General features: G+C 47.6%; 2 protein-coding genes across 2 annotated transcripts in view; one reads left to right on the top strand and one right to left on the bottom strand.

Annotated features, from left to right (window-relative positions):
• Nucleotides 1–26281, top strand: part of myo1f (myosin IF) — a 173812-nt gene that overhangs the window by 58547 nt on the left and 88984 nt on the right. Inside the window, exon 3 of the mRNA XM_078555845.1 lies at nucleotides 24515–24604. Within this exon, the coding sequence (XP_078411971.1) occupies nucleotides 24515–24604 (90 nt within the window). The remainder of the gene's footprint in view (nucleotides 1–24514; nucleotides 24605–26281) is intronic.
• On the bottom strand, nucleotides 1648–6853 carry LOC144689107 (cartilage oligomeric matrix protein-like). Its single transcript, XM_078556251.1, has 4 exons — nucleotides 6821–6853; nucleotides 4534–4706; nucleotides 3971–4110; nucleotides 1648–1799 (listed from the first exon to the last, which is right to left on the bottom strand). Exons 1-4 carry the CDS (start codon nucleotides 6851–6853, stop codon nucleotides 1648–1650), a joined length of 498 nt encoding a protein of 165 aa, XP_078412377.1.

Below are 26281 nucleotides of genomic sequence, written 5' to 3'. Positions count from 1 at the left end.
CACAACCAACACTCTACCAACCTCTTGAACGTCCTTCACCCCTGCTTTATGCTTAGTCAACCCTCTATTCATGCAGCAACATTCCCTTTAATATTGTATCATGTGCTCCAATCATCATAACCGGTCTTTAATGCGGTAGCTTATCAAATGATTTCTGAAAATTTCCATTTATAACTTCCAGCACATCTCTATATTTATACATCCTGTGATGTTCTCAAACGCTTCAATTCAATTAGTCCAGCATGACCTGTAGTTTGCAAACCCATGCTTACTCTCATTGCCTTTCTAAGTGCTGAGTAATTTCATCCCATATTTTGGACTCAAAGATCACAAAGATAAACACTGCTTAGGGAGGCCATTTGGCTCATCCTTCCACAGAGATCACTAATCTGCCTCCTTCATAGCATCTAACTGCCTCTTAAATGCACAATGTAGACACACTTGCTGTAGATTGGCTGTAAATAGGTTCCCCTATGCTGCTACCCGCAGAGGTCAGTTGTCAGCTTGAAAGCAGCAGAACATTTCAGAAGCAACCATCAAAGAGGGTTGTTCTCTTTGGCCAGTCCGGGTTGTGCCCCTCAGCAGAGCAGAAATGAGGTAAAGAGAGAAAGGGGAAAATAGGAGCAATGAAGCAGATGGAAGGGAAAGAATGCAAGGTGACAGATAACTGTATCATGGAGAAGCTGGAAGCCGCAATTTGGGGTAGGGGAGAATGAATATAAGCAGAATACCAGCATTAACTGAGAGGAAGTGAAAAAAGGCAGTGCCAGCATGAAATGAAAGCAGGGTAGAAGGGTGCCAGTTTGAATTGGAGGGAAAGGTTGATGATAAACTAGGGTTGGGAAAAGTTGTAAACTGTCCGTCTTGTGCTCATGGTGCTTTTAACTAAGGTTTGCAAGTGCAACATCTCGGTGCTCCCCCCTCACTAGCACCGACATTGGAGACAGCCTGGTGACTCTGCTGTCTTGTTGGCCTTGGCGGTCGTCCTCATGGAGCCTGAGCTGGCCCCGCCTGGGAGGGAGCGGCCAGTGCCACGGCTGGCATCTCCCCAGTCGCCGCAGCCTCATCGGATGCCACGGTCACTGGCAGAGGGGCGGAGGAGCTGCTGCCATCATCCGGAGCACCCTGAGAGGAGCCCACAGAGACGGCAAGCAGCTTGTGCGCCAACGAGAGGTCGCTCTGGATCTCCCTGCTCACCAATGATGGATGGGCACCTAGCTGGGATACTGCGTGCCCAATCCACCTCCCACACTGGCACTGATCACCTGAGGTCATTGCCTGTGTGAGGGCTTGCAGGTCCGAGTGCAATCCCAGGAACCCCTGACTCTGTCCCTGGAGCTGCCTCTCCATGAGGGTCACCACTCTCTCCATGGAGGAGGCTGTGCGCTCAGCCATGAAAGTCAATGCAGTGCTTATGCTCCACATGGACTCCTCCACAACAGAGACCAAGGCATGCAGACCCTCAAGGATCTCCGCCAGATCCTCCCACACATCTCGCTGGACATCCAGCATCTGCCACCTAATGGACGACTCCAGAGACTCATCATCTGCCTTCGCCTGAGCATTGTCCTGGTCTCCAGCAGCCCTCCGACTGCCGGTGCCTTGGGCTCTCTCTGCCCTTACCAATGTGCACCGACATTCTAGCCATTAATCTAATGCCCACCGAGTTGCTGGTATCTGCGCTGGTGCCTGCTTCAGAGAGAGGGTGTGGCGCAGGTGCAAGTGGAGTGAAGCACGGTGGTCCTGCGGCGTCAGGGGTGGCCCTTTGGGGTCCACAGGGCGCTTGTATGAAGTCGAACCTAAAAGGGAGAGCAATGACATGTCATTAGTTAAAGTCATCACACTGTCACTGTGCATGCCAGGCACCCTGGTGAGACAATGGAGATCTGCATCATGGCGCCATTGCCTTTCAATGATCAATGGGGTCTCCAGGTTCGACGCTCACATCACTGAAGGGACTACACTAGAATGGCTGCACAATCCAAAATTCGCACCTCTGTGCACTGCGCTCTTATCTTCGTCTGACACCCCTGCCTCTCCACGCCCGGTTGCACAGGGGGCGTACTGGCTCTCCAGCTCCAGGGCATCCTGCTCGAACCAGGAGAGCAGCAGTAGGTTTGGAGGGGCCTCCACCTGTGCATAACCTCTCTGCTTGGTTATGGCTCGTCTTCTCCTGAAAGTACAAAGGAGCATTGATTAGTCCACTCTCTACCTGCAGCACCATTGCAGCCTGGCCAACCCCAGCTGAGAAACACCTCCCAGGGCACATCCGAGTTGTGGCCCTCGAGCCACAAGACACTCAGTCCAAGCAGCCAGGGCTCATCCCCATGGCCAGCTCCGGCATCATTGACAGTTGACACTCAGACTCTAGCACCCCTGAGGTCCACGGGGGACGGCCAGACCTTAACACTGCACACTGACCCATGCCAACGGTACTCACCCTTCCTGACCCTTCCTGACTCTGAGGTCATTGAACCTCTTCCGGCACTGCAGCCAAATGCGCTGCACCACATCACGGCTGCTCACCAGCGCTGCCACCTCTTCCCATGCCCTCTTTGTGAGGTGTGGCGGTCTCCTCCCATCTCTGGGGACAAGGCTGACCCTCCTGGCGGCCACCTCCTCCAGGAGGATGGCGAGGCGCTCATCAGAAAAGCGGGGGGCTGAGTGCCCACCCGACCTGCCCTCCCGCCTGGCGTCTCCGGCTGCATTCGACTCTATCGCTTGAATGTTGAAGACGCAGAGGAGACGTTCTTCCGCGTCAGCCTTCCAGGGGCTGCCTGGGCCATTTTTAAACCAGCCACCAGGTCACCATTGGACCCAGCAGCCAACAGGCCCCCGCCCCCTCTCGGTCCTTCCCAACCAGTGAAGAGCCGCGTTTCACACTGGACGGGCCTTAATTGGTCCACCAGCGTGAAATCGCAGTCGGGGGCCAATCGCGGGAGGCGAACCGTTTCCCAGCCGCTCCCAGGCCCGCTGACCACACCTACCTGACGACTTCATAATACTGCCCCTGGTGAATGTCCCATAGACCCCATGTCAGTTTGGAGCAATGATCCAGTGTCCCCTTCAACTCCTCCTTCAATGCCCCTTACCCTCCCTCAACCACTCCTTCGCTACCCCTCACTCCCCACCACTCTCACCCCCTCCTTTGATAGACCATAAGACCATAAGACATAGGAGCAGAAATTAAGCCATTCAGCCCATCGAGTCTGCTCTGCCATTTAATCATGGCTGATAAGTTTCTCAACCCCATTCTCCCGCCTTCTCCCCATAACCTTTGGTCCCCTTACCAATCAAGAACCTATCTATCTCCATCTTAAATACACTCAATGACCTGGCCTCCACAGCCTTCTGTGGCAATGAATTCCATAGATTCACCACTCTCTGGCTAAAGAAGTTTCTCCTCATCTCTGTTCTAAAAGATCTTCCCTTTATTCTGAGGCTGTGCCCTCGGGTCCTAGACTCTCCTACTAATGGAAACATCTTCCCCACTTCCACTCTATCCAGGCCTTTCAGTATTCTGTAAGTTTCAATCAGATCCCCCCTCATCCTTCTAAACTCCATCGAGTATAGACCCAGAGTGCTCAAACGTTCCTCATATGTTAAGCCTTTCATTCCTGGGATCATGCTCGTGAACCTCCTCTGGACCCTCTCCAGAGCCAGAACATCCTCCCTGAGATACGGGGCCCAAAATTGCTCACAATATTCTAAATGTGGTCTGACCAGAGCCTTATAAAGCCTCAGCAGCACATCCCTGCTTTTATATTCTAGTCATCTCGAAATAAATGCCAACATTGAATTTGCCTTCCTAACTACAGACTCAACCTGCAAGTTAACCTTCAGAGAATCCTGGACTAGGACTCCCAAATCCCTTTGCACTCCAGATTTCTGAATTCTCTCCCCATTTAGAAAATAGTCTATTCCTCTATTCTTCCTACCAAAGTGCATTGATGCCCCTCACCCTGCTCACCATTGCAGCTGTAGCGCAGATTTGCCCAGATGATGTTTTCCTGTGAGAAGCAGAAGACTCCCAGTCTCCCTCCATGCATCGTGGTGTCAATGATTGTCCCTGAATCTGCCACAATCACTGGTCCTTCATACAGGCGCACTCTGCAGGAACAAAACAGAGATTCAGCAGGGTGAGGGAGAGACGGGTGTGGGGAATAGAGGAAGGTTAAGTGGGAGTGGCTGGCTCTGGAGATGAAGCAGGTGCACAAAGGCATCACCCACTTTCTGCACACATCCATCCTTATTAAAAATTATGGGCACCGAATGATACAACCCAACCCTCGCCCCCACCTAGGGGTCACTGAGTGGTACGGTTTTCCCCAGTTTCTGGTTTGTGACAACATGACTATCTGTCCTAGAGGAGGTGATGAGGAAATAGGGTTGGGCTGCGACCTCACCCCCACCCCTAATGCCTCCACCCTTGGGGCTATGACCCCACACCCCCCAACGACCCTCATCTTAGGGCTTTGACCCTACCCCCCTATACCCCACCTTGGTGTTCCCGGCCCTGGGGCTATAACCCACCTGATGTACCCGACCTGGGGCCGATGCTGCAGGAACCAGCAATATGAGGTGTTGTCTTTCCAGCCAGCATTCCTGGGGTCTTTCCACAAGAGTTTGACCTGATTGCTAGAGTCTCCTGTGTGCCAGAGGGCATTTCGCAGGTGTTCCCCTGGGCCAGTCTGAGATTTCACTGCCTGTTTGGAGCAAATTGAGACATTCCATCAATACAAAGGTCTGCTGGTTTATATTGTCACATGTCCCTTACCTCCATTACAAGTTGGAGGGCTGGACAACATTGAAAGTCTTCATTAAATCAAGTCAGTGATATAGCGGATACAACCCATTAGATGCACTGTGTAGGAGATTAGTATCAATTATAACTCACTTGAAAAGATCAGCAAATCAAAGCTCTTGCCACCCTCTCAAAGACTAGATTAAAAGGAACTCAGATGTCTGTATCTTTTCAAGGTTGAATTAATGAGATCCTCTGAGTGTATTGCTGTCTATGTCAGCGTGTTGTGATTGTATCTGGTTAATCTCCCCTTAACAAGTCAACGTAATAGTAACATCTCTCCACCCAATAGTAAGAAACCCTGGCTTTTCCTAGAACAACCAATAATAAGGCTATTCATCCCACATCATGTTCTGATAGTCACTCATCTGATTTATGACACACCTGTATTTTTTAATCTCTTCCCATGGACAGACGACACTGTGGGGTGTAGGATTAGTAAGTTTGCGGATGACAAAGATTGGCCGGGTGGTTAACAGTGAGGTTCAGTGTCTTGGGCTACAGGAAGATATAGACAGGATGGTCAAATGGGCAGATAAATGGTAGATGGAATTTAACCCTGAAAAGTGTGAGGTGATACACTTTGGAAGGAGTAATTTGACAAGGAAGTATTCAATGAATGGCATGACACTAGGAAGTTCTGAGGAACAAAGGGATCTTGGCGTGTGTGTCCATAGATCTCTGAAAGTGGAGGGGCATGTTAGTGGGGTGGTGAAAAAGGCATATGGGACACTTGCCTTTATCAATCGAGGCATAGATTACAAAAGTAGGGAGTTCACGTTGGAGTTGTATAGAACCTTGGTGAGGCCACAGCTGAAGTACTGTGTGCAGTTCTGGTTGCCACATTATAGGAAGGATGTGATTGCACTGGAGGAGGTGCAGAGGAGATTCCCCAGGATGTTGCCTGGGATGAAACATTTAAGTTATGAAGAGAGGTTGCATAAACTTGGGTTGTTTATGTTGGAGCAGTGAAGACTGAGGAGCGACCTGATCAAGGTGTACAAGATTATGAGGGGCATGGACAGGGTGGATAGGGAGCAGCTGTTCCCCTTAGTTGAAGGGTCAGTCACGAGGGGACACAAGTTCAAGGTGAGGGGCAGGAGGTTTAGGGGGGATGTGAGGAAAAACTTTCTTACCCAGAGGGTGGTGACGGTCTGGAATGTGCTGCTTGGGAGGGTGGTGGAGGCGAGTTGCCTCACATCCTTTAAAAAGTACCTGGATGAGCACTTGGCACGTCATAACATTCAAGGCTATGGGCCAAGTGCTGGTAAATGGGATTAAGTAGGTAGGTCATGTGTTTTTCACGTGTCGGTGCAGACTCGATGGGCCGAAGGGCCTCTTCTGCACTGAGATTCTGTGATTCTGTGTGATTCTGTAACTGTGAGAGTTGGAGGAGCAAAGGAATCCTATTTGAAACCAGGGATGGGGAGAATGAGGAAAAATACCAACTCGAACCTATTTTGAAAGAATGAAGAATGAAGGATTGAATTAATGAGTTAAAGAGAGAAAAGTGCCAGCTCGAATGGAGATAGAAGAAGAGAACTATGTTGAATTGAGGAGCAAAGTATAAATTAGGAGAGCTGAAGAGAGAAAGAATGACTCTGCGAAGGAGTGAGGAGATGGATGAGGGAAAGGGGGTTAATTTGGGCTGCATATGCAAATATGGGGCCTTGCTATATGCCTCAGGGGAATCCAACTTTAAGCATTGCCTAAGTTTTTAAAAAAGTCAAATATTTATTACAATCACCATCACTCCAGGTCCCAAGGTCAAGGCCCCCCAACCAACGATCCCTCCTCTAAGGCTCCAATCCCTTCCCCCTGGACAGTGATCCCAACCCGCTCTCCTCCTGATCTAAACTTCGGGCCTCAGATCTCGACAACTTGGAAATCGAACCTTCTCTGGCAATGTCCAATGCTTGATGCTCTTTGAACCTTGCCATTTGACATTAGGGAATGTCATCATGCCGGGCTGGGTGTGCGCCAAAAGAGGATTCTCATGAATTTAACCCTCAATACCTCGGTAAATTGGTGCAAGGAGTTGGTGTGCATATTGATGATAATTGAGATAATTTTGTTTTTCGTTAAGGCTAGAAGTCTTATCAATTTTAAAGTACAGAAGTACTTAAAATTAACTGGAGAACAACGTTTTTAATATAAAACTTTAATTTTTTCCAAAAGAACATGCCCTCACACCCCACCCTAGAAATACACCAATAATTTTGCATCATCAACATTTGTACTTCTCCCTCATGTTTTCATGTGCTTATACTTGCTTTCCTCTTTAATTGCAAAATATATGTAACTACTTGTTATCACAGGTTTGAGGCTTGAACTCAGGGCAGTTCTTGAGATGTCAGCAATATGGAAGCTGTCAGTAAGCTTGACTCATTTTCTAAAGTACAAGAACAGCAAAGGTAAAGAGGAAAATCTATATGCTCTTGCATGAAAAAGGACCCTTCCCTTCAGAGGCCAAGCATATCTAGAAGGAAGTTGGTTTTCTCAGTTACACACATTGGCACAATTTCTGACTTTTCTCCAGCAAGCTTAATACTTGTCACTTTCTGAAGATTTTTTTTTAACAAGCAAGTTCATTTTCTTACCTCACTGCCCCATTCCTTTCCCCGTCTCTGTTATTCTGTTAAAGGCAATGGGAGAGAAATTCCGTGATGCCCATTTACAGGTGCAAAATGGTCGGCACACTCGAAGCATGCACGAGAACTGGAGGCCAAGGCTCATGTGAAATTGGCCCTTGGGCCTCATCTGAAAAATTCCAGCAAGCTGCAGATGGCAGAGGCAGCTCACCAGTTTGGGCTGGCTGCAATGTCAAGAACACAAGAAATAGGAGCAGGAGTAGACAGTATGGCCCTTCAAGCCCGTTCCATCATTCAATATGATCATGGCTGACCTTGGGCTTCAACTCCATTTCCCTGCCCATTCCCTATACCCCTTGATTCCCTGAGAGACCAAAAGTCTGTCTATCCCAGCCTTAAATGTATTCAGTGATGTGGCATCCACAACCTTCTGGAGTGGAGTTGGATCTTCCATCTGCAGGATCTTCCAGGAAGTGGATCTTCTGTCTGAAAGAGCTTTCGGGAGCTGGATCTTCTCCCTCAACGGTGGGTAGGTTGACATCCAACCTGCCCCAGTGCGCAAAATATCGGGAAACCACAGACTGCATAATTAATTAGGCCACATCACGCAATACGGCGTGAATTCCCACCGACCTCCGCGATGGGAACCTCTTCCCGTTACCACCCCTGGGACTTAGGGTGGAATTTTCCACTTTTGAGACTAAATGCGGTGGCGGGCAGGTTTTGTGGTGCGTACCCCACATCCCCCAGCTCGGAATAGTGGGAAATCATGTCCGGTTCCATGCTTGGAAGCTGATTAATTATACACAGGCAAGTATCTCTCCGAATCACCCGGCAAGTCGCAAACTGATTCATCTGCCTGCCGTTAGCTGACGGGGTCGAGGGTCTGGGTGCCATATTTAAATGGCAGCCAAACACATCCATCTCATTCTCTCCAGCCAACCTGTCTCCAGGAGGCCGTTAGAGATGTCTACAAGCAAAAGGAAGAAGGCTGCAAGTCAGAAGAAGAAGGCAGCAACCTGCTTCACCCACCATGCCCTCGAGGCCTTGACCAGAGGAGTGCAGGCGCACAGGGTGTGCTTTATCCCAGGGATGGCTACAGAAAGCATACCAGCCTCACCTCTCCATCCTGGGATATCATCGCAAATGAGGTAATCGCTGTTGGGTAACCTTGCCCGAAATGACATCCAGTGCAGGAAGAGGATGAATGATCTCATCTGCTCTGCCAGAGTAAGTCATCCTTCAACTTCCTCCAATATCAAACCCTCATCATGGCATCATGTAATCAAACAGCCACTCTCTTCAGGGATCTCAGACAACCATTAGTGGGGGACACTTCACCACTGATTGTCTCTCGGAAACTTTCACATCACCACCATCCCATCTACATGCTGCACACTCTCCATCCTCAGCCCCTTCTGGAGTGGGCTCACCACACACAGAGGTCATGCAACTTTCCCAACCTATGCTCTACCCCTTCTCAGCCTTTTGGCTTCATCCAGGGCAAGCTTGCCCACAACAGACAGGAAAGAGTGCCGACCGGGGGAGGCACAGCCAGTATAGTTCCTTCAGTGAATTCGAGGAGGCTGCAGCTGAGATCACTGGGGAGGACAGTGTTCGCTCCTGTGAGGAAGGGGAGATCGAATTGTCTCAGCAACTTAGTGCGGGTTCACACCTCCATCAGTTCATCACATCCTGACAACCACAGTGAGTGACATGCAGTCTTATATTCCTCATGCTCATCAACTGAATCTCTATTCTGTATCCTATAGGCACCAGCAGATCGAGGCCCACAAGGCTACCCACCATATGTCCCAGTCCCCAGACCACATCTGAAGAGGAAGCTGAGAAAGCACCGTCGCAGTGCTCACCTGCACCCTCCACCAGCACAAAGACACACACCTCGGTGGGGCACAGCTGTAGATTACACTTGGGCTCACCTACTGGAGAACACCTCACTGACACGTCCCCGCAGCAGTCGGAGGCAGGGACAGCCGAGGTCTCTGGCACTCGGAGGGCTGTTGGAGACCACCCACCTGCTGAGTCCGAGTCAGATGATGAGCCTCTACAAGCCTCCACCAACTCAATGCTGAAGCTGCAACAACAGGCGGTAGAACATCAGGCAGAGATTCGGCAGTCACTCAGCAGACTAGAACGAAGGATGGAGGAATCCACCCGCATTCTGTCTGATGTCATGGCTCCGATATGCCAGTGCCTCGAGGTCACCACGGGAAGGTTGGCAACCACAATGAACACCTTGGTCCAGCAGGTTTTGCCGGATTTGTGCTCGGCCCTGGACTCCATGGCCACACACCCTGGTGGTCACCATCAAGATGTAGGTGGCTGGGGGACAAGGCACCTTGACCTTCTTCCAGGTGCACAATCTCCTCAAGGAGTCAGGACAGGGCACTCGGGCACCCACAGTGAGGATGAGCGTCAGCCGGACAACTTGGGGACCTCCTCTCAGGACATTCCAAGGATGTCCAGCTGCTCAGAGAACCTCTGCCTGTGACCCCATCCACTTCAGCTGCTGAGGCTGAGAAGGGTGTATCTGCTCCTAAGCATGAGACCCTTATCAGGCCAGGGCCCTCCAGGCCTCGGGCCACAGAGCGCATATGCCAAGATCATCACAGGCACCAGGATGTAGCAGTCAGCAGATTGCCTCCATCTCTGCTACAGATGTTGGAACTGCACCCAGGCATAGTGGTAGGGTTAGGAAAATTAAGAACTTTTGAAATCACTTTTGGGTCATGGGATTTGCTAATGCTGTGAAGATGTTGCACTTTTGTAGCTACATTTGAAGTTCCATGAATGGCTTGGTCAACTGAAGGCGTTGTGTTTATGCACATCAAAATCCTGTTATTTTGAGGTTTAGTCATCCTCCCAATCAGTGACAGTCTCCCTTTGTGAGATTCACATTCATGTGATGGCATCCTCAATCAAGATAGTCTCCGTACCCTCGTGTGATGTCGGGAAGATGCTTTGTTTGAAGTGTGTATTGTATGTGCTTCTAACTCTTCTTCCTTATGTGAGGGCAGCACATCAGCCTTGCGTGATTAGTGGTAGTTCTGTGTTCTCAGTGGTAGTGGCCAAAGACAAGACATGGACAGGAGGAGGAGATCCTTAACCATATCCTCATCTCACTGGCCGCTGTAGTTTCATAATTATGTAGCAGTGACTGCTTCAAGTCAGTTTTCGCATCGCTCTCAGTTTTCAGTGGACTCTCACTTCCCAGAGCGAGCACATACACAGGGCACCACGGACCTTTGCAGAGATTATGGCCTGGTGAATCATGAGGCCAGAAGGTGCAAGTGTGAATGCTCGACTCATTTTCAATGCGAATGGTTGGAAATCCCTTGAGATGAAAGGGAATGGCATTGAGGGCCAGAGGGACTGTGGTCACCTCTCCTTGCCTTCACTTTACTCTTCCTGGAACCTGTCAGCAATTATAGTGTCATAGGCACATCTCCCATGTTTTGCTTCCTTCATGGCATCGTCACATTCAAACTGACCCTCATCACCCTCTTGAGGTCCTTGGGCCTCTGGATCTTCATCCTCTGATGAGTTCTCATCTTCCTCCATTTCACCCTCTGGCAAGGGATCACCTCTTTGCAGTGCCAGGTTGTGAACATACTGCGGTGATGCGGGAAACCCTATTGGGAGTGTACTGTAGTGAGTCACCTGGGCAGTTCAAGCTTTTGAAGTGCATCTTCAGAATCCCAGTGGTCTGCTCTATTAGGGAGTGTGTGATGCAGTGAGCAGCATTGTACCTCCCTCGGAACGACTCTGAGGGCGACGCACCAGTGTCATCAGCCAGCATTTCAGTGGTAACCCCTTATCCCCAAGCAGCCATCCCTGCAGACACTCAGGCCCTCCAAAAATCTCAGGCAACTGGGAGTGACTCAGGATGTAGGAGTCATGGCAAGTCCCAGGGCTCCGTGCACACACCTGTTGAACTTTGATGGAATGATGGCCCTTGCAGTTTATAAACATTAGGGGCTGCTGCCATGGGGAAGCCTGAGAGGGCGGCAAAGCCAGTGAATCTCGCAGCCTGTCTATCTTTGTCCATAGCAAACCTAACATAATGATATGCCTTCCGGCAAAGGGCTTCTGTGACCTCCTTGCATCTATGTGTTGCGGATTGTAGGATGTCGTACAGGTCTCCTGTTACTCCCTGGAATGACCAACAGGCAAAGAAATTGAGGGTGGCAGTCACCTTTAAAGCCACTGGCAGGGGATAGACTCCAATTCCATGGGTCATCAGGTCATCACAAAGAATGTGGCAAATGTGATTACCAGAGCTCACAACAAGCGCTGATGTGCCCATCATTGTCTCTCACTCATTTGTAAATAGGACAGTCTTCTGCAGTATACCCTTGATCTGGCGAATTGCCTCCAATGTCTGGGTCTCTCCTCCTCACCCTCTTTGTTCTTGCTCTGGTTCCCCTTGACCCTGGACATCAGGTGGGACCTCCTGGTGGAGCTGCACTCTGCATCAGGTCACCCTCTTTCACCTCCGCCATTGCATTAGGACCCTCAAAAAGGCAGCATTGAGCCCTGGATCCATTTCTGTTTTGACCTTCTTTCTGAAATGCAGCATTGAAGACATTAATGAGGAGTGGTTCAAGATAGTGAAGCTCACAATCTGCGGTACAGCAAGTAATTAGGAAAGCTAATAGAATTGTGTCATTTATTGCGAGGGGAACTGAATACAAAAGTAGGGAGGTTATGCTTCAGTTATACAAAGCACTGGTGAGACCACATTTGGAGTACTGTGTACAATATTGGTCACCTTATTTAAGGAAGGATGTAAATGTTTTGGGAGCAGTTCAGAGAAGGTTTACTAGAATAACACCCGGAATGGGCAGGTTGCCTTATAAGGAAAGGCTGGACAGGCTAGGTTTGTATTCACTGGAGTTTAGAAGAGTAAGAGGCAACTTGATTGAAACATATAAGGTACTGAGGGGTCTTGACAGGGTGGATGTGGAGAGGATGTTTCCTCTTGTGGGAGAATCTAGAACTAGGGGTCACTGTTTAAAAATAAGGGGTTGCCCGTTTAAAATGGAGATGATGCAAATTTTTTTCTCGCAGAGGGTCGTGAGTCTTTGGAATTCTCTTCCTGAAAATGTGGTGGAAGCAGAGTCTTTGAGTATTTTTAAGGCAGAGGTGGATAGAATCTTGGTAAGCAAGGGGGTGATAGGTTATTGGGGGTAGGCGGGATACAGATTTGAGGTTACTATCAGATCAGCCATGATGCTATTAAATGGCAAAGCAGGCTCAAGGGGCCAGATAGCCTACTGCTCCTTGTTCTTATGTTCATATGGCCTATAGTCCTGCAGTGGTTTCAGCCCCACTTGCATTGTCACTAATGCTGCCTTGCCTTTGAGTCTCTAGCACCCATATTGAGGTGACCGAGATACCATCCCAGAAATGTGACATCTGAATCCCTGATTGGTATGAGAAGGTTGGAATGACAAGCGCTACCTCACTTGGCTCAGTGCTCCAGTCTCTGACCTGGCATTCCAATCAACAATAGATTGCTGATGATTAAAGACTGGATGCCCTTTGGCCCGTTAGGAATGCCAATTCTGGAGAGCACCTGACTGGCCTCCATTAATGCAATGCCATATATGCTGCACCTGTGCCTCCTCCCCGAGTGCCTCCATTCTCAAATTATGCATCCTGATGTGTTAATGCTGATATGAAGCCATTGAGTTATGGATGTCCCCCCTACAGTACTGATAAATGCATTGGCTTCCAATGGCTTTCTTCACAAGGAGGTCTTCCTCCTTTCTCTATAAAAGGACTCCACTTCACTCTTGCTGCACCAACAAGCATGAGGGTGCCCCCAGAAAGGGCCCCTTACTCCAGCAGTGCGTTCCTCCCACACGGCCTTAGACCCCTCCCATTCAGATTCGCTTCCGCTTTCGAATTAAAACTGCGCAATAACTCCAGTAGAGTAAGATGGCAGTTCTGCACTATTGTTTTGAAACGAGCTTCGACCCCTCCCCCCGCTCACTGTCCGTGTCCTAGGAACCTACCTGGAATCTCATGATGTGAAGGCAGAGCTCCCTCCTGTTATCCTCCAACCTCTCTCATTAATGTTGGATCCCACAGTTGTTATGGAGGACATTCCTTCCCTCCCCGAGCCCACTACTACTAAGGCGCTCATGCCCCATGTGGACCTGTACCCTCCCCATCTGGAGGCTGCGTGTATGATCATCTACCAAGATGCACCCCCCCAGGAAAGGTTCACACACCACTCCCTCGCTTGTGTTCGCCAAATACAGACTGCAGACGCCTCCCATTACAATCACCATGCCATCTGCAGCACAGTACAGAGATAGACAAGCCCATGGACAGTGACAGTGATCCAGCCCTGCACACCAAGGTGTACATTATTCATACTGAGCACACAGTCATTGCCCCTCATTGGAGCTCTCAATGATTACTCCTGCAGCATACTCACTGCACCCCATGACTGTCTTCACTGTCTGACTGTTGACTATGAGGTTCACAAGGCCCCAGGGGTGTCTTTACTCTCTGACTGCTTCCCACAGAGCCCAGAGGTGTCTCTACTCTCTGATTCCTGACTGCAAGCCCCAGACCAAAGACTTCATCTTTCACATCATTGCACATTGCCCTGATGACTGAGGGCTATATTGTCTCCCTTCCCAAAATCACACCCCCTTCTTATGAGTCTGCATGTGACCCATCCCTCTTGTGGCACACTAACAACAGCCCCCCTTTCCTATTCAAAAGTCTGCGTGCACCCCATCCCATTCAAACATGTGATACCCCTTTCAGCCCCTTGTTTGTCAGCATTTCAGTTACCCTTGTCGGGCTCCAGGTTCCCACCCCTCGGTCCACGCTCAGCCTCCCATCATTCGCCCTCTTCCTCCACTACCTTGCCAAGCCTTCTGCCCCTCTGTCTTCCATCATGCCCCCTTCACTCCCAACCACTTGCAAAGCCTTCCCTCCCCATTGCCCCCCCCACATGTTCACCTTTCACCACCCCACACCCCCAACCCCTTGCATAACCTTCATTCCCCATTGCCGCCCAGTGTGTTCACCCTTCCCCACCACCCTCCCACTCCCCCTCCCTACAGCCCTTTCTGCGGTAAAAATGCTGGTTGCTGAATGCTCAGCCCTGTCTGAGTACCGCTGCACAGTAGTGTCCTTCTGGACGGCAGTACCATCCACCGGGAGCAGATCATCCCTAAGCACTCTCTGTCGCAATATTAGTCAGTATCTGAACATTGAGCCCTGCCTGAGTGCCACTCAGTGCCCAGTGGTGTCCTCGAAACTATGGAGGCAAGCACCGGGACCGGAACAACCCTACAGCCCCAAGAGTGTGGCATTCTAGTGGCATAGCAACGAGACTGGCGCAGTGCTATGGAAGGTAGGCTATTTGTGTTACGCTCACCTCAATATCTTGAGCAAAGTGAGGCCCAGCATAAATCTCATTCAAATGAGGTTCAGGCCAACGTGATTTCCTGCTGGCGTGACACAAGATTGGAAGGTGGCACGTGATTCTGGCGAGAAGCTAATTTAATGAGCATTCATGAGATGGTAATGAATGCAAATGGATTCATGCCACTGCTTAGCGGGATACCCAACCCGCCATTAACCTGGCATCAGCAGAATCGCAAATTATTTTTACACTGGCGGGTTTCTGACTTTTTGCCTGCCGCTGGATTCTCTGCTCCCACCCGCCACGATACCCACTATGGGTGGATGGGAAAATTCCGCCCTTAGTCCCAGAATGGAAAATTCCATCCAGTCTCTCAGCATCTACCTTATCAAGCCCCTTCAGAATCTTGTATTTTTCAATGAGATTGCCTCTCGTTCTTGTAAACTCCAGAGAAAATAGACCCAATATGCTCAGCCTCTCATCATAGGACAACCCCCTCAGGGAGCAATTTAGCGAACCTTCTCTGTACCTCCACAAGAAATACCTTTTCTTAAATGTAGAGACCAAAACTGCACACAGTATTCCAGATGTGGTCTCACCAAAACCCTGTACAGCTCTAGCAAGACTTCTTTATTCCTGTACTCCAATCCCCTTACAATAAAGTCAACATGCCATTTACCTTCCTAATTGCTTGCTGTACCTGTATGTCAACTTCTGTATTCTTTGTACAAGTACACCCAAGTCTCTTTGAACATCCACACTTAAAAGTTTTTCACCTTTCTAAAAAATATTCTGTTTTCCTATTTTTTCGGCCAAAGTGAATAACTTCACACTCCCCTACATTATAATCCATCTACCATCTTGTTGTCCACTCTTTTAACCTGTCTATATCTCTTTGCAGCCTCTGTGTCCTCCCCACAGCTTACCTTTCCACCTAGCTTTGTATCATCAACAAGCTTAGATACATTACTCTCCCTCTCTTCACCTAAGTCATTAATATAGATTGTAAATAGCTGAGACACCAGCACTAACTCTTGTTCTCCACTAACTCCACTATTCACTACCTGCCAACTTTAAAAAGTTCAATTTTTGCCCACTCTCTGTTTCCTATCTGTTGACCAATCCTCCATCCACGCTAATATATTACCTCCAACTCCATGCATACTCACCTTGCCTAATAACATTTTGTATGGCACCTTATCAAAAGCATTTTAGAAATCCAGGTATACTACATCCATTGGTTCCCCTTATCTACCTTACAAATTACATCCTTAAAAAATCTCCAATAACTTTGTTAAACAGGATTTCCCTTTCGTAAAACCATGTGACCTCTTCAAATCGCATGTCAATTGTAGACTCAAGTAGGTCCTGAAGGGGATTGGGAGAATGGAGGCTGGCAAACACAAAAGGGGTGGGGGCCAGAAGCAGTTTTCAACATTTCTGTTGATCCAGGAGGAGACCTGGTCAGATAGTGTAAGAACCCAAAAAACATGCCCAGCATGTTTCAGGAAGCCCTGAAACAGACATTAATCCCCTCATTAGTATATGCAAAGAGCCTATAATGCCTGTTTAAGGCAGTCACCTGGGATTCGTCATCACCTGAGCCAATATGACACTGGATGTATTTCAAGTATTCTCAGGTTCAGGACATGTCCCTGCGAGTTTGGACCCTTGCCCTCTTTTTGTGCCTGAAAAGTGGATGAAACAAGATTTCTTTTACCCCTTGTGCCTTTCTGAAGGACAGCTAAATTGGCAGGGACAAACCTCCAATACCTCAACCAAGTGATCATTCTTCATAAGTTGACACAGGCAGTAAGTATCCACAAGTCAACCTGCATGGAAGGCATGGTAACCAATCCTGATCTTGCCTTCACTTGACATCACACAGGTGTATTTTACAAAATGATGACCAAGAGTCAGAAGCATTTTTTTTAACTCATCAATTGTAGTGCCCCACTTCTGCTGCAGGTCAGGTCAGCTAACTGAACATAGACTAAAGATCAAACCTAGTATCTTCCTGGATGACATGTTTAACACACACTGTGCAATCACAGAGACTGGAACAGAGTGGGATAAAAATTCAAAAGCAAAATACTGCGGATGCTGGAAATCTGAAATGCGGAAAATATTCGGCAGGTCAGGCAGCATCTGTGGAGAGAGAGAAACAAACTTAATGGTCAGGATCTTGTGGATTTATAAAATTCTCAGGTGTTGGGACCATTTCCGGGTCCTGACCCTGCTCAAGTCAGTGGTGTGCCCTCCAGCATGATCTTACAGGAGGCAGCCACCAGTCAACAATGTGTCAGTTAATATCAATATCAATTATGTCACAAGCACTTACACTACAGGCAGAATCAAATGCCCCCATGGTGAGTTTGGTGGCAGGATGCATTTAATCAGGTGGGAGGGTGGTGGGTGGGGACCCCACCATCTTCCCAACTCTATCCCAATTATCCATGTTGGGACAGCCCGTGGACAGCCTTCCCGCCCTGTTGCCAATTGAGGCCCTTAGGTAGAACATGAATACTTTCTTAAGGCCCTAATCCTGTCACCACTGGTCCAGAGGCAGGTGGGAGACTTGCCACGCAGGAAGCCTGTCGGGATTGCTTGCAGGCTCCCCGGGGGGCCCTTGTTCAAAGGCATTCAGTGCATGATCAAGGGACCCAGCATTGGGAAGGGCGGCCCTGCTGAGAGTCTCTCCCCTGCCCTTGCTGCCGACCCCCCCGCTCCCACACGACCCCCACCAGCGAAATCCTCTCCCGCCATCACTCACCTGTAGCCTGGGATCCAGCAACGATAACAGGCCTCAGGTGAGTATAGTACTGGCAGCAGCCACCACCTCCGAGTGGCGCTGCCATTCAATAGAGCTGCCAGTCTCTGATTGGCCAGCAGCTCTCAGTGGGCAGGACTTCCCCTTCCAATGTCCTTGATCCTGGGTGGAAGGCCACCACTGGCCTGCCAAGTGCCTCAGTGGAACAAGATACAGCAGGGCTTCCCTAAAACAGATGGCACGGGGCTTCTGCCAGCTCTGCACCCAATGGCTGAGACCCCCGGTACCTCCACAAGATTCAGGCTGCATGTGCGGGGAGTGCGCCCTCTGCAGTTGCGGCATCAGCAAATGCAGCCTATTTTTAAAGGGACGTCAGCAGCCTGTACAATGCAACCCCACCCCCAATAATGAGTGACTCCCCCAAAATTAATGATCATTGCTTAACACATTGGCCCCATTGGCTCTTAAACTGCTCTTGGAGAAATAACCTACTCATGGAGAATCATTTGTTTTGAGGCCTTTTAATCTGATTCTGGCTTCCAACTGATTTATGCTGAAATTAGTCCTACTTGAAACATTGCTACTGGGGGAAAGCATGTTGCTCAATTTTTCTTCCAGTATTCACTAGCAAAGAAATTTATTACACTAGCTGTCTCAGGATGGCTATGTGCAGTGTGGGCCCATTGAAAACTGGTAAGTAAAGACTGATATTGTTAATGAAAATAATGGCGCTTGTGCTAAATTATTACTTTGCATCAGTATTTACAGTTGAGGAAGATGTCAACATGCTGGACATCCCAAGGAATCTAACACTGAATTAGGGGCAGAACCTCACCAAAATTAATGTAAACAAAATAACAGTAATGAAGAATATAATGGCACCAAAGAGTGACAAGCCCACAAAACCAAATGGTTTCCATCCTAGTGTCTTAATAGAAGGGGGTGAGAACATTGAAGCTGCCGCAACTTTCATCTTCCAAAGTTCCCTCAATTCGGGAACAGTTTCTTTGGATTGGAAATTTGTGCATGTCGCTCCACTGTTTAAGAAAGATGAGAGGTGGAAGCTAAGGAACAGTAGGTCAGTTAGCTTAATACCTTTTGGTCAAGAAATTGTCTATAATTAAGAATTGCTTGATTGAACACCTTGAAAATTTTCAACTGATCAGAGAAAGCCAACTTGGATTTGTAATGGGTAGATCTTACCCAATGAATCTGATCGAGCAGTTTGAATTAGTGACAAAAACAGTGGACAGGTGAATGTCTATAGACGTTATTTATATAGACTTCCAGAAGGCATTTGATAAAGTCACTCACAAGAGGCTGTTAGCTATATGTGTAGCTCATGGAATTGAAGACATATTGTTAACCTGGGTAAGCAATTGGCTGTGTGTCAGGAGACAGAGAATAAGGATAATGAGCAAGAACTGGTGCTGTCCCACAAAGATCTCTGTTGGGACCAAAACTATTCACCTTATTAATTAACAGCTTCAATGATGGGATAGAAAGCCACATATCCAAATTTGCTGATAACACAAAGATAGGTGGCATTGTAATCATTATAGATGGGAGCGCAAAATTACAGAAATATTAATAGCTTAAATGAATGGGCAAAACTGTGGCAAATGGATTTCAATGTGGAAAAATGTGAGGTCATCCTTCATGGATCTTAAAAGGATAAGACAGGATAAATGGTAAAAAAGTAGAAACAGTGGAGGTCCAAAGAGACTTGGTGGTCCAAGTCCATAGGCCATTAAAGCATCATGAAGAGGTACAGAAAATAAAAGGTTAATAGAATGCTAGCCTTTATATCTGGAGGATTTGAATACAAGGGGGCAGAAGTCATTCTTCAGCTATACATAGCCCTGGTTAGACTACACCTGGAGTACTGTGAGCTATTTTGGTCACCACACCATAGGGGGACTATGTTAGCTTTGGAAGGAATGAAGCATATTTATCAGAATGATGCCTGGACACCAAGTGCTAAATAATGGAGATAGTTTACACAAACTAGGGTTATATTTTCTTTTACTTAGAAGGTTAAGAGGTGATTTGATTATGGTTTTTAAGATATGGGGTGGAATTTAAGCCAGGCAATTTAACACTGTCTCACCCATTGGATGGAGTGCTGGTGGGAGTCTGCATCGCCACTTCTGGGGAAGGTCTACCATATTCAGTGCCAGTCAGATACTAAAGCAGCCAGCAGCAGGCCTTCCCTGGGACCAAGGACCCCAGCAGCTGAAATCCTGCCCCCATCCCCAAGAGTTGCTGGCCAATCAGAGTTCAGCAGCTCCTCATTGCGGTCTGCGCCGCCGATGGAATGGTGCCAGGGCAATGCACCCACCAGAGGACCACGATCAGCGAGGGACACAGGCCACGGGTGACTGAGGGTGGGCTAGGGGCCATTGGGAGGGGATCACTGGCTGGGGGTGGTGGGTGGGCAGAAGAAAGGGCAGGGGGTTCTCAGTGGGCACCCCCTCCCTGATTCCGGGTCCCTCGATCAGGGACCAAGTGTCTTTGAATGAGGAACCCCTCAGGAGCTGGGTTTGCTTTTCAGGCTCCCCACATGGTGACTGCCCCACCTGTCGCTAGTTGAATACCAGTAACAGTGGGATAAAACACTTTAGTGGGTATTAATTGCCCAATTATGGGCCTCAAGTGGCAGTAGATTGAGAAGGCCTTCTAAGAACCTTCCCACCCCGGACTTAATTGGGGCAGAGGCGGAAGATGGCAGGGTCCCCACTCAGCACCCTTCTACTCAATTAAAAGCCCCCATCACTACCAAAGCCACCTCGGGGTGACGGCATTAAAATCCACTCATTAAGGGGAACAGATAGGGTAGTGTGGTAACTATGGTTTTATGTAAGGTATAGTATACCTTTAAGAGGGATGGTATAATGGAAGATCACATGACCTCATGTAACCAATAGAGGAGTAGCTAACTCTGTAGTTAATCGGTAGTTAGTTAGTAGTCAGTCAGAAGTCAGTAGTCTGCAAGGGAGCAGCAGAAGTATGTAGATAGAGTTTGGTGTAGAAGCACACATGTGTGACTGCTGAGTACCTTGTAAATAAAGAGAATGTGTTCCACCTAAGAAGTGTCTGCAGAACTACTCTGTCTACAGTACCAACTCGGTCACCCAGCAACAAGAGTGCAAGTGTGGCTCACAAGTCACAACAGATAGATAGCGATAAACTATTTCTGCTGGTTGAGGTTTGGGGATGGGCAAAGGGCTTGGGGGGCAAAATTAGAGCCAGACCTTTCTGAAGTGAAATGAGGAAACTTTTACACACAAAGGGTGACGGAAGTTTGGAAGTCTGTTCAGCCAATGGCAATTGATGCTTGGTCAACTGTGAATTTGAAATCTGAGATGGATAGATTTTTGTTTACGAAAGAGATATAGGTCAAAGGCGGGTGTATTCAATCATGATCTCATTGAAGGACAGCGGAACAGGTTCAAGGGGCTGAATAGCCCATTCCTGTTCTGATATTCCTGGCAAATCTAATTTCTCAACCATCTGCCTTATAAAGTTGCTGCTGTAACCACTAGGGTGGTGTGTTGCTGGCCAACCACTTTTGTCATAGATTTTCTGAAGTTCAGGTAACCTCCTTAACTAGGAGAATGGGCAAGTGAGAAAAGCTGCCATAGGTCCACTGCCAGGAGATATAATCCAGAAAGCCTGTTTCTTCTGGGAGTGGAATTCAAGCACAGCACTTGCAGAATATGGGCAGAATTCAGAGCCACCTGATTTTCATCCCTTCAGTTCAGCTACAGGAATGTTTCGGCAAGAGGGAAGTGGGTGCTTATTGTGTCCAACTTTCCCACCATAGCCCCTCCCTGCACCCCTGATATATCTGGCAGCAATTTGGGTTCATGTCTGAGCATTCCCAAGCTCCTTCGGGAAAGCTGCCAAATACCAGGTCCAATGATGCGACACATCTGCAGGGATCAAACATAAAATGTTATCAGGGCTGACTGAACCCCAGAAAGTAGGAACCGCCTGGTAACCGCTGTTGGATTAGAGCCTCCCAGCGTTTGAGAGATGAGATTTAATTTTTTTAATTGCCTTTAATCTTTGGTCTAGCCAACTTGTGGCTCCTCCTCACGGAGGGGCAGAGTGCCGTTTCAGAATTCTCCTGCACCGGTTTGCACTATTAATAACATTGTAACCTGCCCCCTCCTGTGCCCAGTTCGGGGGCAGGATCACGGGGAGGCCAAAGCACTAAGTGTAACTTGAGCCCTAGTGCACGCCCAGCACTGCAATGGTGCTCCCTGAACTCTTACCCTTCCCAGCAGCTGAGATGTCCAATCATACTGTCTCAGTTAACACCTCTCCATGCAAGGTGCGACTTCACTCAGAGATATCCACAAAGCAGCCTTTCTGTGTTTCATTTACCAACATCAAATGTTGCAATGTTCACAGGAAAGCACACTGCAACTTTGTCTTTACAGCATAGATTGCACACTGTGTAAATCCCACTTCCTCTTTCTTTAGTTTGCTCTGTACTGTCTTGACTAATAACCCTACGCCGAAGTCATGTTACTCTCATTGTAATAGCTCTTAGAAAGTGGTGTCTTAATGCAGAACAATCCATTGATAGAGGTTTGTTGAGTTTGACTAACTGGTAGCGCTCACCTCTGAATTAGTCGCTAAAGCTCCACTCCAGCACTTGATCACGTAAACTAGGTTGATATTCCGAAGCTGTACTGAGAGAGTGCTGCACTATCAGAGATGTCAGCCTCTGTCTGGATTGAGGAGCTGGATTTTCAGCCAGGCTGGAAAGGCAGGATTGGAGACAGTGGAAGCTAAAAATATTTCTGCCGGTGAGCATGCTGGTTCCCCAGCTCCATCCTGCCTCCAGGCCATTTTTGTGGAGGTGGGATCGGGGGCGATGGGGGCGTGGTGGGGGAGACAGTAGGGCTACCCACATGCACACAGCAGCTGGGATTTTCTAGTCGTCCCCCTGGTTCCTGCAGACGACGGCAGGCAGTTTAGGTGCCTGGAGGCAGGGTCAGCTCTCCAGGTAGGCCTCCAGGCCCTCCCTGCCTGCTTGGGTGCAGGATCAACAACAGGCCACCCTGTAGAAGTGGCCTGGCTGCAAAAGCCATGTTTTTAATTGACTCTATGTCATCTCTTGCACCTGAGACAGAAGGTCATAATTTCAAGCTTTGTTCTAGAAACTTGAGCACATAATCCAGACTGACAGTTCAGTGCAGTACTGAGGCGATACTGCACTGCTGAATGTGTCATTTTTCAAATAGCATGTTTAACCGCAGTTTCATTAGTCTACTCAAGTGGATGTAAAAGATCACAGTGCTATTTTGAAGAAGAGCAGAGCACCTCTCCCCTTCTCCCTCACTCAATATTTATCCTACAAGCAGTAAAACAGATTATTCTCTCACTGCTGTTTTAGGGGCCTTGCTGTTTACACAATGGCCGCTACATTACACCGGTGACCTCATTTCATTGAACGTAAAGCATTTTGGGATGTCCTGAGATCACTAAAGGTGCTCTATAAATGAAATAAAGAAATGAATAAGAGCTGGGACTTGAACTCACGACCTCCCAACAACATCAAAAAGCAGATTAACTGGTTGAAAGTAATCTGCTAAATTTTACATAAAATTGCTGCTCCTTACATATCAAAGCAATTCACTACAGTGCTTTTAAAAAATTCTTTCACAGGGTGTGAGTACCAGTGGCTACGCCAGTATTTGTTGCCCAACCCTAATTGCTTTTGAGAGGGTGGTGGTGAGCCACCTTCCTGAGCCGCTGCAGGCCCTGTTGCCCCAGTGCCATTAGGGAGGCAGTTCTAGGATCTTGACCCAGAGACAGTGAACAAACAGCTACATAGTTCCAAGTCAGGATAGTATGTGGCTTGGAGGGTGTAATGACTTGATGTACTGGACAGGTTTCTACTTGAAACAGATAATTTTATTACCGAGAGCTTTTCAGAAGCTACATGCTTGAACCAGGTCCTCAAATAGAAAATCCACCCCCCCCCCCCTCTTCCCCCCCAAGATTACCTGCGCTTAGCGCTCATTGGACAGAGTCTACAAGGACAATCACGTCACCCTTCATAGGCAGTAGGAAAAGGCTATACCTTCAGTCACTGCAAGGGGAACTTGCAGAAGGTGGTTTTCCCATGCATCTGCTGCTCTTGTCCTTCGAGGTGGTAGAGGTCGCAGGTATGGAAGGTACTGTTGAAGGATTCTTGGTGAGTCACTGCAATGCATCTTGTAAATGGTACACGCTGCTGCCACTGTGCGTCAGTGGTGGAGGGAATGAATGTTTAAATTGGTGAATGGGGTACCAATCAAGCAGGCTGCTTTGTCCTGTATGGTGCCGAGCTTCTTGAGTGTTGTTGGAGCTGCACTCATCCAGGCAAGTGAAGAATATTCCATCACACTCCTGATTTGTGCTGTGTAGGTGGTGGACATGTTTTGGGGAGTCAGGAGGTGATTTACTCACCGCAGGGTTCCTAGCCTCTGACCTGCTCATGTAACCACAGTATTTATATGGCTGGTCCAGTTCAGTTTTTCAGGGAACCAAATTACTTGCCTGATCTGGAACCAACTGGTGGGGTTCATATAAGCCTGTCCATAGGTTAGGTATGCCTCTACTCGACTTGCCATACTGGTCATCCACAGACACAGCGGATATCTTCTAAATCCAAGTATGGGAAATCTGCACTTAGGGAGTTAACACCCTGAACTCCACCCCATTGTTGTAATTTGCCTTACACGGAGCCAGTGAGGTTCCTACAGGGAAGCCAGCCAACTCTGGCATTTTCCGTGGGTGGCTGCGGGAGGCGGGTGGGGTGAGGGGTTGTGTTTCCTCTTGCTGATGTTACAATGGAAGACTGGTGAAATTTCTCTTGATTGTCAACCTCCATTCACAGCCATCACTCCAGCAAAATGCCTTGACTTGTATCTCAGACATACATCGGTACAGTGCTCATCTCAGTGAACCCCTTCAAACAGATGCCTTACTTCACAGACAGAGAAGTTGAAATTTATCAAGGAGCTGTAAGTAAACCTTAAATTTTAGTATCTTTTTATACAGCAAACTTTTTGGTATTGACTTGCAGCTCAAATGCAGCTTGCATTCGCTGTTGTCAATCCTTTATTAGCATTCACTGTGTTTCTGTATTTTTCTTGTCTGTGGCTGCATTCTGTGGCAAGGTCACAAGCACAAGTGGGTACTGCTGGCTACTTGCAGATACATTTACTTATTTAGTCAGTGAATGGCAAAATTTGTCTTTTATTATACCTTCCTCAAATACCCTGATGGTAAAATTAAAAGCATTTTGTTTGTGGTCAACGCATCTACCTTCAAGCTGGTTGCAGATTTCAGTTGAACTGCAAGATTTCTGTTGTAAAAGATGTAATATGTTGTGGTTGATCTTTTCTTTTATAAGGTGATTTTCACAAACTTTCTATGTTATTCCTTTCCATCCCCTCAATGCCTGAGGGTGGTAACTCTTTCAAAGGTAGTTTCATTACTATCAGTCTATGGCAAGGGGAATCCTGAACAATGAGTGTCTGCACGCTTTTGGACCACTGGAGGCATCATAGTTGAGCCTGATCCGATCCCAGCTTGACAACTTCCCAGAAGGTGGTCACTGGATAAATATCAAAAATGTTAATATATAAAAAAGAACCACTCAAAATGTTGAAAATCAGCCATCAAAACAGAAAATGTTGGAAATATTCAACAGGTCGTTCAGTGTGTCATAAGCATAAAGACTGAGAAAAGCAAATTAAACACAGGCCAGGGATTGAAGCTGATGGCTTCTAGATTTATAGAGTTGGGCATCAGACAAGGGTGTGCGGATGACAACTGATACCATCTCACTAACTGTGACTTGCCTATGTGCATCATCTGCTACACTCTCATTTTAATTTTAACTGAAACTATAGATCTATATTTTAGGATAAGAAGGTGTTCCAAAGAAAACAATTGCTGTCAGAAAAATGTGAACTAATTTTTAATATTTGTGTGAGAGGTGAGAAGATCAAGTCAAATAGCTACGCTTCATAGAGTTGCCAGTTCCGTGTTATCTGCTGTGGTAAGTTTAGGTCAAACTACTTAGGTATATTTAGTTGAAGAGGTGTTTGGTGCCGTCATAAACTCTGTGATCAGATCAGACTAGGAGTGGAGTGAGGTTTGCGAGACCTCTGTTTCGTTCATTTGTTTTTTCCTGTAACTATTTATGTCTTCTTTAAGCCCATCTTGTTTGCATCTCTGGAGAGCTAGAAGAATTGTAACATAGCTAAGCCTATTATGTTAGATGAAGTAAGAAAGTTTATTCTGCTTAAAGAAAGATGCAAGACCTAGTCCTAGGCTACAGTGGTTTCCAAAGAATTTTAGCAGGAACATAAAGAAAGATCAAATAAAGAAACAAAAAATAGAAAGGACCCTGATTACTACAATCGGTAACTAAGGAGAACTAAGGCACTAATAAGAGTAAAATTGAAGTAGAGGGACATACCTCAAAAGGCAGCTAGAGGAACACAGAATAGCCAGGGTTAGTAGTCAAAAGAAGGTTGAAAATCAGTTTGGAAGCATTAAAAGATGAGTTCAGTAAAACTATTACAGATCAAGATCTGGCAGATAACGAATGTTCTTCTTGTTCATTCAGTACATCTTCATCTGTTCATCCTTAACTCTACCTCAGTAAAAGAGTTATTCACTATGATTTC

The sequence above is a fragment of the Cetorhinus maximus genome, chromosome 13 (genome assembly GCF_964194155.1).
Source record: "Cetorhinus maximus chromosome 13, sCetMax3.hap1.1, whole genome shotgun sequence".
Classification (NCBI taxonomy): domain Eukaryota; kingdom Metazoa; phylum Chordata; class Chondrichthyes; order Lamniformes; family Cetorhinidae; genus Cetorhinus; species Cetorhinus maximus.
Note: the sequence above shows the minus strand (reverse complement) of the source record. Positions and strands in the feature narration are given on the sequence as shown.